Source organism: Coregonus clupeaformis, chromosome 16 (assembly GCF_020615455.1).
Source record: "Coregonus clupeaformis isolate EN_2021a chromosome 16, ASM2061545v1, whole genome shotgun sequence".
Taxonomy (NCBI): domain Eukaryota; kingdom Metazoa; phylum Chordata; class Actinopteri; order Salmoniformes; family Salmonidae; genus Coregonus; species Coregonus clupeaformis.
The window spans coordinates 8,092,491-8,106,903 of NC_059207.1; the positions used below are offsets into that span (position 1 = coordinate 8,092,491).

A 14,413-nucleotide genomic window follows, 5' to 3' on the forward strand; every position below is an offset into this window, starting at 1 on the left:
GAGTGTTAACCTGGGTGTCCTCTCTAGCCTTGTCTACAAGGCTTGCTGCCACCAAATGCGCCTTGGTTCAGGCATGTTCAAAACCCTTTTTTCTGAGAGCTCTTCGTTTTTAATTTTTTTGCCTGGTGCATAGGATGTTAATTTACTGTACATTCCACCCCCTCTTTTGCTAGTTTTATCCCTCCAGTCGTTTCTAGACCCAAGCTCCCTACCTTTTTGCATGTTGTACAGCCCAACTTTGAATTCTGCATGACAAGACAGGGGTTATACGTTTGCTTGTTCTTCAACTGCAAATTGCACCTGCTCCGAGCACTTTGTCGGTGGATGCACTGTCCCCCTCCCCCAGCTCCCTGTCTCCCGCTGAGTGTGACTCGCTAGTAGGCCTACTAGCTAGTTGAGGTGCCGGTGGTGATGCTGAACTGGCGGGGTTAGCATCACCATCAGGAACAGTTTGGCCCTCATTCCTCTCCTCCGGCAGTGAAAGTTATCTTCCCACGAATCAAATTCAGTAGGGAGACGACTAGCCTACATGACGTGATTACGTAGGGACCTCTTCACTAGCTGACCACAACTACCTAGACCTGTGTCAAAATCAGTTACTTACCCCACTGGCCCTCCCCATAACCTCTATGTACAAATAAGAGAGTGAACCTTCACCCCATTCTGAGGTCCTGAGCGCTCTGGAGCAGATTTTCATCAAGGATCTCTCTGTACTTTCTCAGTTCATCTTTCCCTCGATCCTGACTAGTCTCCCAGTCCCTGCGCTGAAAAACATCCCCACAGCATGATGCTGCCACCACCGTGCTTCACCGTAGGGATGGGGCCAGGTTTCCTCCAGATTAAATAAATGAATTAATTAAATTCACATTTTTATCCAGAGCGACTTACATGAGCAATTAGGGTTAAGTGCCTTGCTTAAGGGCACATCGACAGATTTTTCACCTAGTTGGCTCGGGGATTAGAACCAGTGACCTTTCGGTAACTTGCACAACGCTCTTACCCACTAAGCTACCTGCCGCCGATGTAGCGCTTGGCATTCAGGCCAAAGATTTCAATCTTGGTTTCATCAGACCAGAGAATCTTGTTTCTCATGGTCTGAGAGTCCTTTTAGGTGCCTTTTGACAAACTCCAAGTGGGCTGTCATGTGCCTTTTACTGAGGAGTGGCTTCTGTCTACCATAAAGGCCTGATTGGTGGAGTGCTGCAGAGATGATTGTCCTTCTGGAAGGTTGTACCATCTCCACAGAGGAACTCTGGAGCTCTGTCAGAGTGACCGTCGGGTCCTTGGTCACCTCCCTGACCAAGGCCCTTCTCCCCCGATCGCTCAGTTTGGCCGGGCGGACGGCTCTATAGACTTGGCGCTGACGAAGATGGCAGCCTCGCGACGAGCTCTTTGGAAACTTTGCGGTATTTTGTTTTTTTATGTATTATTTTTTACATTATTAGCTCAAAGTGTTTTGTAGCATTACATTCAGCCGGGAAAAACGATTGGATATCAGAGCGGCGGTAACTCACCAGCATTACGACCAGGAATACGACTTTCCCGAAGCAGATCCTTTGTTTGCTCTCCCCAGGGCAATTGAACTGATTCCAGCGGCTGACCCAAAACATTGCCGGCGGAGGAGAGGAACTCGGAGCGGCCCGCTTGTTCGACTTAGGAGGTGCGCACACCATCCACCGCTTCCAAGTATACTACTCGCTAATGTTCAGTCTTTGGATAACAAAGTCTACGAGCTCAGAGCTCAATGATTTCTTTCCAGAGAGACATCAGGGCCTGTAACATACTTTGTTTCACGGAAACATGGCTCTCGGGGGATATTCTGTCGAAATCGGTCCAGCCAGATGGGTTCTCAGTTTATTGCGCAGACAGAAATAAATATCTCTCCGGGAAGCAGAAGGGCGGAGGTGTGTGTTTCATGATTAACGACTCCTGGTGTAATTGTAGTAACATAAAGGAAATCAAGTCCTTTTGTTCAATCGACCTTGAATACCTCACAATCAAATGCAGACCGTATTATCTCCCAAGATAATTTTCTATGGTTATAGTCACGGCCGTGTATATCCCCCCTCAAGCCGATACCACGACAGCCCTCAAAGAACTTCACTGGACTTTATGTAAACTGGAAACCACACATCCTGAGGCTGCATTTATTGTAGCCAGGGATTTTAACAAAGCAATTTGAGGACTAGGCTGCCGAAGTTCTATCAACATATCGACTGTTGTTACAGGGCTGCTAAAATCCTCTACCATTGCTATTCGAACTTCCGGAATGGATATAAGGCCCTCCCCCGCCCTCCTTTCGGCAAATCTGACCACAACTCCATTTTGCTCCTCCCTTCCTATAGGCAGAAACTCAAACAGGAAGTACCCGTGCTAAGGACTATTCAACGCTGGTCTGACCAATCGGAATCCACGCTTCAAGATTGTTTTGATCACGCGGACTGGGATATGTTCCGGGTAGCTTGCGAAAATAATTTAGACGAATACACTGAAACGGTGACTGAGTTTATCAGGAAGTGTATAGGAGATGTTGTGCCCACTTTAACTATTAAAACCTACCCTAACCAGAAACTGTGGATAGATGGCAGCATTCGCGCAAAACTGAAAGCGCGAACCACCGCATTTAACCATGGCAAGGTGACTGGGAATATGGCAGAATACAAACAGTGTAGCTACTCACTCCGCAAGGCAATTAAACTGGCAAAACATCAGTATAGAGACAAAGTGGAGTCGCAATTCAACGGCTCAGACACGAGATGTATGTGGCAGGGTCTACAGACAATCACGGACTACAAAAGGAAAACCAGCCACGTCGCCAACACCGATGTCTCGCTTCCAGACAAGCTAAACACTTTCTTCGCCCGCTTTGAGGATAATGTCTCCCTTTCACAGTCTGCTGTTCCCACATGCTTCAAGATGGCTACCATTGTTCCTGTACCCAAGAAAGCAAAGGTAACTGAACTAAATGACTATCGCCCCGTAGCACTCACCTCTGTCATCATGAAGTGCTTTGAGAGACTAGTCAAGGATCATATCACCTCTACCTTATCTGTCACCCTAGACCCACTTCAATTTTCTTACCGCCCCAATAGATCCTCAGACGATGCAATCGCCATCACACTGCACACTGCCATATCCCATCTGGACAAGAGGAATACCTATTTAAGAATGCTGTTCTTTGACTATAGCTCAGCATTCAACACCATAGTCCCCTCCAAGCTCATCATTAAGCTTGAGGCCCTCAGTCTGAACCCCGCCCTGTGCAACTGGGTCCTGGACTTCCTGACGGGCCGCCCCCCAGGTGGTGAAGGTAGGAAACAACATCTCCACTTCGCTGATCCTCAACACTGGGGCCCCACAAGGGTGTGTGCTCAGCCCCCTCCTGTACTCCCTGTTCACCCATGACTACGTGGCCAAGCACGCCTCCAACTCAATCATCAAGTTTGCAGACGACACAACAGTAGTAGGCTTGATTACCAACAATGACGGACCGCCTACAGGGGGGAGGTGAGGGCTCTGGGAGTGTGGTGCCAGGAAAATAACCTCTCACTCAACATCAACAAAACAAAGGAGATGATCAGGAAACAGCAGAGGGTGCACTCCCCCTATCCACATCGACGGGACCGCAGTGGAGAAGGTGAAAGCTTCAAGTTCCTTGGCGTACACCACTGACAACCTGAAATGATCCACCCACGCAGACAGTGTGTTGAAGGCGCAACAGAGCCTCTTCAACCTCAGGAGGCTTGGCACCTAAAACCCTCAAACTTTTACAGATGCAAGATTGAGAGCATCCTGTCGGCTGTATCACCGCCTGGTACGGCAACTGCAGCGCCCGCAACCGCAGGGCTCTCCAGAGGGTGGTGCGGTCTGCCGAACGCATTACCGGGGGCAAACTACCCACCCTCCAGGACACCTACAGCAACCGATGTCACAGGAATGCCAAAAAGATCAAGGACATCAACCACCCGAGCCACTGCCTGTTCACCCCGCTATCATCCAGAAGGCGAGGTCAGTACAGGTGCATCAAAGCTAGGACCGAGAGAATGAAAAACAGCTTCCATCTCAAGGCCATCACTGTTAAATAGCCATCACTAGCACATTAGAGGCTGCTGCTGCCTATTGAAATCACTGGCCACTTTAAGAAATTGAACACTAGTCACTTTAATAATGTTTACATATCTTGCACTACTCATCTCATAGGTATATACTGTATTCTATAATATTCTACTGTATCTTAGTCCATGCCGCTCTGTCATTGCTTGTCCATATGTATATATTCTTAAATTCCTTACTTAGATTTGTGTGTATTGGGTATATGTTGTGAAATTGCTAGATATTACTTGTTAGATATTACTGCACTGTCAGAGCTAGAAGCACAAGCATTTCGCTACACCCGCAATAACAACTGCTAAACACGTGTATGTGACAAGTAAAATGTGATTTGATTTGGTGGTTCCAACCTTCTTCCATTTAAGAATGATGGAGGCTACTGTGTTCTTGGGGACCTTCAATGCTGCAGACATTTTTTGGTACCCTTCCCCAGGTCTGTGCCTCAACACAATCCTGTCTCGGAGCTCTATAGACAATTCCTTCAACCTCATGGCTTGGTTTTTGCCCTGACATGCACTGTCAACTGTGGGACCTTATATTGACAGGTGTGTGCCTTTCCAAATCATGTCCAATCAATGGAATTTACCACAGGTGGACTCCAATCAAGTGGTAGAAACATCTCAAGGATGTTCAATGGAAACAGGATGCACCTGAGCTCAATTTCGAGTCTCATAGCAAAGTGTCTGAATACTTATGTAAATAAGGTATTTCTGTTTTTTATATTTAATAAATGTGCAAAAATGTATATAAAAAAAAACGCTTTTCTCGTTGTCATTATGGGGTATTGATGAGAAAAAATAATATTTGTAATACATTTTTGAATAACGTAACAAAATATGGAAAATGTTAAGGGGTCTGAATACTTTCCGAATGCATTTTATTCACAGATTTGTCCATGTACTGCGCTGATTATTGAACACGTCTCACCTAGTTTAAGCAGTTGATGAGTCGTGAGAGTGCCAATTACATTTGAACGGAGCCGTTTGGTTCACTATATTTTGTAACCATTTTATTCCCTTTCGAGCAGGACCGATTGATGGTCAAAAGAACAGAGAAAGTCAAACTTCAGACAGACCTGCAGAAACTGCAGAGTTATCGAAGTAACCTGGAGTCTTTCAAAGCCAACCTGGAGAACAAAGCCTCTGGATTGGCCGAGGAGCTGGAATCATCAGGTAAAACAACATTTCCAAGACCAATCATTGCTACTCTCGTGACGTGGCTGGGCTAGCGGTAATGCTGCGACCTTCAGGACTAATTTCTCTTTCTACAGTGTCTGCATATGTGGTCTACTACCATTTGACACAACATCTCTCTATCTGTCCCCACTGTCATCCTCTCATACTATCTGTTCAAATAAAATCTGAAAAACCCTTAAAATATACATTTTAAAATTACTGCTCTCCTGGAAATGCTGAAATGTTAACATAACCCCCACTGCCCTTTTTTGTCCTGTGTAGGACTGCAGGTGGAGACCCTAAAACAGGAGGAGTCCCGGCTCCAACACATCTTGTCCACCCAGAAGTTCACCCCCGCAGACATTGACAGGATCAACTGGGAGAAGAGGGAACTGCAGCAGACCATCAACAGCCTGAGCAAGAGCCTGGAGCAGGCCGAGCAGCACATGTGGAACGAGGAGATCACTCTGGCCAAGGTCAAAGAGACGGTAAGAGAATAGGATGCTGGCCTGATACGACTGCATTCTATACTCATCTGTTGACTAAATAAAGGTTAAATCATATGTATAAATGTGACATAAATAAGGTTCGATAAGTATTTTAAAAATGACTAGCTGGTGATCAGCCTGTGCTGAAACTGTCTTCTCAGTCTAAACCACTGCTAATGAAAAGGGGAAAAAAATCTCCCTCTGTTTTAGGCCGAAGTGAAGCTAGCCGAGTACCACAAGCTTGCCCGCAAACTGAAGCTCATCCCTGTGTCTGCTGAAAACGCGTGCGGCCACGACTTTGAGATCAGGACCTCCACAGAATATGGACCGTCCACCATGGTTCAATGCAGAACTCAGATTCAAGTATGCCGATTTAGTTCTCATCGAACAATCTCTGTATTACAACAGGTGTGTGTCGTATTTGGACTAATTCTGTGGCTTGTTCTCTACAGCAACCACTGAGGAAACTGATCACTGATGTGGAAGAGGAGTGTAGTCGACTGACAGACATGAAACTAAGCCTGGAGGAGTCCATAGAACAGGTACCGTGTCATTTCAGTGTGTTTCTTATAAGTCTGAAGGTTTTGTCCCATTTTTGGGGTGCTTTTTAACATGGACTCTTTCTCTTTCAGGTGAATTCCAATATTTCCGAAAAAGCAAATGACTTGAAACAACTCAGAGAGCAAATCCGCAGGCTCGACGAGCAGCTTGAACAAGACATGCAGGTGAGTGTTAGACTTTCAATAATACAAATGTTTGGTTATTGTATACAGAAAGCCCTCTGAAATATTGTTACACACAGGCTAGTCATTTATTGGTAAGAAAGTGCTGTCAAAATGAATCATTGGTGTCATCATTGGTCCATCTAAGGTTTTCCTAGAGAGCTCATTATCTTATGAGGACCACAATGGAAACAACTTTTCTTGTTATCCTCAATTATTTTAACTGCATTGTATCCACATCCGCGGTTTAATAATTTGTCAATTAAATCAAATACAAAAAAAGACTTCCCTCTCTCCATGGTGTGTGTGTGTGAGGACATTGCCCATGAGGAGCAGAAGTGGTCTGCTGAGATGGAGTCTGTGGAGAACCACCGCAAGCTGCTGGAGAAGAAGGTGACCCTGGGCTATGACGAGGCTGTGGAGCAGCTGAAAGCTGCACAGCAACAGTGAGTAGTGCACCTCCTACCAATTCCTTTGGACCCAATCACAATGGTGAGGGGTACAGGGCTGAGTTGTACATTTTATTGTCACGTGCACAAGTACAGTGAAATGCCTTTCTTGCAAGCTCTTTCCCAACATTGCAGTAATCAATATCAGTAGTAAAAATATTATACTAAAATAAAGTAGAGAAATAGAAATATGAATAACAGGAGAAAGTAAGTAATCTACTGTATATCCAGGGTCAGTGCCAATAGCATATGTCCAATGTGCAGGGATACTGGAGTGGTATTTATAGGGGTAAGGTGACTAGGCATCAGGATGTGTGTGTGTTGGGAGTGTGTAGAGGCCTGTGAGGTAGATAGATAGATAGTCTGTGTAGCCTTCTTGGTATCTCTTTAGCAGTCTTATGGCTTATGGAAGCTGTTGAGGAGCCTATTGGTGTCAGACCTGTTGCTCCAGTACCGCTTGCAGTGCGGTAGCAGAGAAGTCTATGGCTTGGATGGCTGGAGTCTTTAACACCACCTGGGATAGAGGTCCTGGATGGCATGGAGCTCAGCCCCAGTGATGTACTGGGCTGTCTGCTCCATCCTCTGTAGCGCCATGAGATCGAGGGCGGTGCAGTTGCCATACCAAGTGGTGATGCAGCCAATCAAGATGCTCTCAATGGTGCGGTTGTATAACTTTTTGAGGATTTAAGGTCATATGCTATCTTCTCAACCTACTGAGGGGGAAGAGGCTGTCGTGCCTTCTTCACGACTGTGTGTGTGGACCATTTTAAGTCCTTAGTCATTTGGATCCAGAGGAACTTGAAGCTCTCGACCCGCTTCACTATGGTAAGAGGTTCAGGGCTAAAGATACAAGCTAAAGTTACAAGTCCCTTCGCTTGATGTGTTCATGGTTCCGTGATTGAAAGTTGAACCTATTTTTAACCTTGAGCCGCTCAGCTGGACGTAGGGAGTAGCCATTTACTGGACGTAGCCATTTAGTTAAGAGCAACTTCTTCCTCAATTTAAAAACAATAGCTTGCTTGGTGCAATGCCACTGTTGTGTGTGTGTGATGTGAAACCCACTTAAGGGGGTTTACATACTTACGCAGGAGCGCAGTGACATCATCAAAGGCAGACACTCCGCATTAAAAAGATGGATTGGGGGTTGACTAGCGTCCTGTCAAGGGGGTGTACTTTTACATCAAGCTGGCACACACTACAGAAACAGGATTTCTACACACTGGCGCCGGAGAAAATGGCTGCCGTTTTACAGCCCTCTAACTAATTGTACTATTATGTGTGTTTTTTTCGCATTATTTGTAATTTATTCTGTACATAATGATCAAATCAAATCAAATTGTATTTGCCACATGCGCCGAATACAACAGGTGTAGACATTACAGTGAAATGCTTACTTACAAGCCCTTAACCAACAATGCAAAGTAAAAAAAAAAAAAAAAAAAAGTGGTAAGCAAAAAAAATAAAAGCAAATGACTAAAGAGCAGCAGTAAAATAAAATAACAGTAGGGAGGCTATATACAGGGGGGTACCGGTGCAGAGTCAATGTGCGGGGGCACCGGCTAGTTTCTGCCATCGTCTCTTATAACCAAAAAGAGCTTCTGGATATCAGGACAGCGATTACTCACCTCGTATTGGATGAAGATTTTTTCTTCAACGAGTCGGACACGAAGGATATCCTACAGACACCCGACAAGGCCCAAATCCCTGTCATTCGCAGGAGAAAGAGACAGAGATATCATGGACGTAGTTCGGGGTGCCTTGTAAGGATCCGACGGTGAGCAAGTAAACTGCCTCTTCCATTAATCCTATTAGCCAATGTTCAATCATTTGAAAATAAATTAGATAACCTAAGATTACGGTTATCCCACCAACGGGACATTAAAAACTGTAATATCTTATGTTTCACCGAGTCGTGGCTGAACGACGACATGGACAACATTCAGCTGACGGGATATACGCTACATCGGCAGGATAGAACAGCTGACTCCGGTAAGACAAGGGGTGGCGGTCTGTGTATATTTGTAAACAACAGCTGGTGCACAAAATCAAATACTAAGGAAGTCTCGAGGTTTTGCTCGCCTGAGGTAGAGTATCTTATGATAAGCTGTAGACCACACTCTTTACCAAGAGAGTTTTCATCTATATTTTTCATAGCTGTCTATTTACCACCACAAACCAATGCTGGCATTTAGACTGCACTCAATGAGCTGTATAAGGCCATAAGTAAACAGGAAAACGCTCATCCAGAGGCAGTGCTCCTAGTGGCCGGGGACTTTAATGCAGGGAAACTTAAATCCGTTCTACCTAATTTGTACCAGCATGTTAAATGTGCAACCAGAGGGAAAAAAACTCTAGACCACCTTTACTCCACACACAGAGACACATACAAAGCTCTCCCTCGCCCTCCATTTGGCAAATCTGACCATAACTCTATCCTCCTGATTCATGCTTATAAGCAAAAACTAAAGCAGGAAGCACCAGTGACTCGGTTAATGGAAAAAGCGGTCAGATGACGCAGATGTTAAGCTACAGGACTGTTTTGCTAGCACAGACTGGAACATGTTCCTGGATTCTTCAGATAGCATTGAGGAGTACACCACATCACTCACTGGCTTCATCAATAAGTGCATCGATGACGTCGTCCCCACAGTGACCGTACGTACATACCCCAACCAGAAGCCATGGATTACAGGCAACATCCGCACTGAGCTAAAGGGTAGAACTGCCGCTTTCAAGGAGCGGGACTCTAACCCGGACGTTTATAAGAAATCCCGCTATGCCCTCCGATGAACCATCAAACAGACAAAGAGTCAATACAGGACTAAGATTGAATCGTACTACACCGGCTCAGGCACTCAACGGATATGGCAGGGCTTGAAAACTATTACAGACTACAAAGGGAAGCACAGCCGCGAGCTGCCCAGTGACACTAGCCTAACAGACAAGCTAAACCACTTCTATGCTCGCTTCAATGCAAGCAACACTGAAGTATGCATGAGAGCACCAGCTTTTCCGGATGACTATGTGATCACGCTCTCCGTAGCCGATGTGAGTAAGACTTTTAAGCAGGTCAACATTCACAAGCCCGCAGGGCCAGACGGATTACCAGGACGTGTACTCCGAGCATGTGCTGACCAACTGGCAAGTGTCTTCACTGACATTTTCAACCTGTCCCTGACTGAGTCTGTAATACCAACATGTTTCAAGCAGACCACCATAGTCCCTGTGCCCAAGAACACTAAGGTAACCTGACTAAATGACTACAGACCTGTAGCACTCACGTCTGTAGCCATGAAGTGCTTAGAAAGGCTGGTCATGGCTCACATCAACACCATTATCCCAGAAACCCTAGACCCACTCCAATTTGCATACCGCCCCAACAGATCCACAGATGATGCAATCTCTATTGCACTCCACACTGCCCTTCCCCACCTGGACAAAAGGAACACCTACGTGAGAATGCTATTCATTGACTACAGCTCAGCATTCAACACCATAGTGCCCTCAAAGCTCATCACTAAGCTAAGGATCCTGGGACTAAACACCTCCCTCTGCAACTGGATCCTGACTTCCTGACGGGCCGCCCCCAGTTGGTAAGGGTAGGTAACAACACATCTGCCACGCTGATCCTCAACACGGGGGCCCCTCAGGGGTGCGTGCTCAGTTCCCTCCTGTACTCCCTGTTCACCCATGACTGCATGGCCAGGCACGACTCCAACACCATCATTACGTTTGCCGACGACACAACAGTGGTAGGCCTGATCACCGACAACGATGACAAGCCTATAGGGAGGTCAGAGACCTGGCCGTGTGGTGCCAGGATAACAACCTCTCCCTCAATGTGACCAAGACAAAGGAGATGATTGTGGTCTACAGGAAAAAAAAGAGGACTGAGCACGCCCCCATTCTCATCGACGGGGCTGTAGTGGAACAGGTTGAGAGCCTCAAGTTCCTGGTGTCCACATCACCAACGAACTATCATGGTCCAAACACACCAAGACAGTCGTGAAGAGGGCACGACAAAGCCTATTCCCCCTCAGGAGACTGAAAAGATTTGGCATGGGTCCTCATATCCTCAAAAAGTTCTACAGCTGCACCATCGAGAGCATCCTGACTTGTTGCATCACTTCCTGGTATGGCAACTGCTTGGCATCTGACAACAAGGCACTACAGAGGGTAGTGTGTACAGCCCAGTACATCACTGGGGCCAAGCTTCCTGCCATCCAGGACCTCTATACCAGGCGGTGTCAGAGGAAGGCCCTCAAAATTGTCAAAGACTCCAGCCACCCTAGTCATAGACTGTTCTCTCTGGTACCGCACGGCAAGTGGTACCGGAGCACCAAGTCTAGGTCCAAAAGGCTTCTCAACAGCTTCTACCCCAAGCCATAAGACTCCTGAACAGCTAATCATGGCTACCCGGACTATTTGCACTGCCCCCCCACCATATATTTTTACACTGCTGCTACTCTGGTAATTATTTATGCATAGTCACTTTAACTCTACCCACATGTACATATTACCTCAACTAGCCGGTGCCCCCGCACATTGACTCTGCACCGGTACCCCCCCTGTATATATAGCCTCCCTACTGTTATTTTATTTTACATTTTACATTTACATTTTAGTCATTTAGCAGACGCTCTTATCCAGAGCGACTTACAGTTAGTGAATACATATTTTATTTTTATTTTATACTGGCCCCCCATGGGAATTGAACCCACAACCCTGGCGTTGCAAACGCCATGCTCTATCAACTGAGCTACATCCCTGCCGGCCATTCCCTCCCCTACCCTGGACGACGCTGGGCCAATTGTGCGCCGCCCATGAGTCTCCCGGTCGCGGCCGGCTGCGACAGAGCCTGGATTCGAACCAGGATCTCTAGTGGCACAGTTAGCACTGCGATGCAGTGCCTTAGACCACTGCGCCACTCAGGAGAGTTACTTTTTTAATTTTACTTCTGCAAAAAAAATTCTCAACACTTTTTTGTTGTTTTATTTTACTTTTTTATTAAAAAATAAATGTTTTGTTGGTTAAGGGCTGTAAGTAAGCATTTCACGGTAATGTCTACACCTGTTGTATTCGGCGTATGTGGCAAATAAAATTTGATTTGATTTGGTATATGCTCCTGCCCTATGAGCCGTTCTGGGTCGGACAATGCTACAATATTTGCGTATGGTATGTTCCGGGCTTAACAATTATTTCAGAACCACATGAAGTTTGTTCACAGCTAAAAATAGACCTCCCCCCACCACAGTATTTATGTCATTGTACTCCACAGGTACCATCTTGTCCTGCAAGAAACCAATGAGGAGCGGCGGACTGTGGTTCACAACCTTGCCAGTGTGTTCACCACGGCTGCCAACCACCTGTCCATTGTGGAGGTCAGTCTCCATATTGCCTCTAACCTGTCGTTCACAAAGCAACAGGCCTCGTACACATCTCGCCTTTATTTATGAATGTATTTTGTCCATTGCCATGATATTCCCTTTTACAATAACAACTTGATTTGACAATGACTGTCTGAGCCTGAATTTCACATTTTGATCATTTCCAGAAATTCTTGGAGGATCAACACAAGCGAGTAGACAGGGTGTACACGGAAGCCTTCCGGGAGGACGAGGTGGACATTCAGAAGTTGAAGGACATGATGGAGAGCTTCATCACTAAAGCAAACAGCTTGTAGTGCCGCGCGTTACTATAAAAGTTGCCATGAGCTCTCTAACTCTTTACTTGGTTATTCAATTAATTCCATTGGAACAATCCCAGTGGGCAAAACTTGGTTTAATGACGTTGTTACAACAGAAACTAGTTGAAATTACGTTGTTACAACAGAAGCTAGTTGTAAGGACGTTGTGACAACCAGAAACTAGTTGGAATGACGTTGTGACAACAGAAAGTAGTTGAAATGACGTTGTGACAACCATAAACTAGTTGTAAGGACGTTGTGACAACCAGAAACTAGTTGGAATGATGCCATTGACATATTTTCAACCAGTTTTGCCTGTTGGGATGAGTGCAGCTTTTCTTCTCATCTAAGTGACGTCTTTACTGACCACAGTGAGCAGAACATCAGTTCCAAACGGCCGCGCCATCTTCTGCAGTTTCCCTGGTCACTGCTCTAAAGCATTGGGAACTTGTGAGACCAGATGGGCATGCAGACTGTATTGGGTGCTGGTAGAAATAATGGATCAATATGAGTTTTACTTTGTTCAAGTACCCTTGGGTTAGGTAATGGACGAACTGTTGTTAAACCCCTTTTTGTAAAGTATTTTATTGTGGTGATTCTCATCTGTTGAGCACTAGAGGGCAGTGTAAGGCTAGATTTACAGTACAGCAGTTTCTGGTCAGCTGAAATATTTATGGTTATTTGTTTTTCACTGCAGTTTGTGATGCTTTAAATAAAGTTATGTAGCCCCAATATTGCAATATTTGTTTGTTTTTGTCAGTCATGCTTATTCAGATATAGACACATGTTACCCACTCATACCAACAACAGTGTCTGTAGTCCATGCACTACACCAGCCAAACTCAACTGGCGGTCCTGGTCCGGACCCAGAGAAGGGTCAGTCCAGACCGGACAACATTGCATGTTGTTATATAAAAGTCAATCAATTGTTTTTAGACAGCTTTTTAATAAATCTAACGGGTGCAGCGGTCTCTTTAACTCAGCAACCTCACTTTCTTGCTCTCTCTCGAAGCAACGCCCACCTCTGCTAGTTCCCCGTCTAATCCAATCGCGTAAAACGTGGCCTCTTGTATGCCCAATCACATCAATCAGACGTATCCCCTGAATACGGAGGTGAGAACAAACTAGATTAACCAACTCAACTCCCAATATGAGAGGTCCACCAAAGTCCTTGTCAATTCCCTGACAGCCCAACAACGTGTTATGGAGTGTTCACTGAGGATAGCTTGGGTTTTGGGAAAACACAAAACATTTTCAGACGCTGAGATGGTAAAGGGTGAAGTCGCTGACACCTTCCTTGAAGGTAAACAAAAAAGATGAGGTCAGGGAAAAGATCAAACCGATCCCACTGTCAGATTCCACAGCAATGAGGAGAACTGAAGTATATTAGCTGAAGATTTAACTTCACAACTTGATGAGGCCATTCAGAATGCATCATGCATTTCATTAGCTGTGGATGAATCAACAGATAACACTGATAATGCCCAGCTTCTAGTGTTTGTCAGATTTTGTAACGAAACAAAGGAATTCTGTGAGGAGCTGTTGGGCGTAACAAATCTAGAAGCGCACACACGAGGAGAGGATGTCCATATCCTGCACCAGTGTCTCACAGTTCCTCTCACACCATTTGTGCTAAAGTTCAACACATTGGCAGGAGACAAAGTGTCATTTCTCTCTGTCATTGATGCAATGGCAAGGCCCAGAGTGACTTATACATGAGTATTGCATGGCCCACAGGGACGTTCTGTGCATTCAGATTATTATTTTTGTTCAACTCTCCTTT

At 45.6% G+C, this 14,413-nt stretch overlaps 1 protein-coding gene across 2 annotated transcripts in view; it reads left to right on the forward strand.

Annotated features, from left to right (window-relative positions):
- The window catches only part of LOC121584373 (kinetochore protein NDC80 homolog), a 32,489-nt gene extending 19,127 nt beyond the window's left edge, over positions 1-13,362 (forward strand). For both annotated transcript variants that reach the window (XM_045225864.1, XM_041900204.2), the window contains exons 10-17: positions 5,138-5,282; positions 5,568-5,773; positions 5,984-6,136; positions 6,226-6,315; positions 6,406-6,498; positions 6,811-6,941; positions 12,223-12,325; positions 12,499-13,362. In XM_045225864.1, coding sequence (XP_045081799.1) covers positions 5,138-5,282; positions 5,568-5,773; positions 5,984-6,136; positions 6,226-6,315; positions 6,406-6,498; positions 6,811-6,941; positions 12,223-12,325; positions 12,499-12,627 — 1,050 coding nt within the window. In that variant the 3' untranslated portion in view covers positions 12,628-13,362. The remainder of the gene's footprint in view (positions 1-5,137; positions 5,283-5,567; positions 5,774-5,983; positions 6,137-6,225; positions 6,316-6,405; positions 6,499-6,810; positions 6,942-12,222; positions 12,326-12,498) is intronic.
- Positions 13,363-14,413: the final 1,051 nt, after the last annotated feature.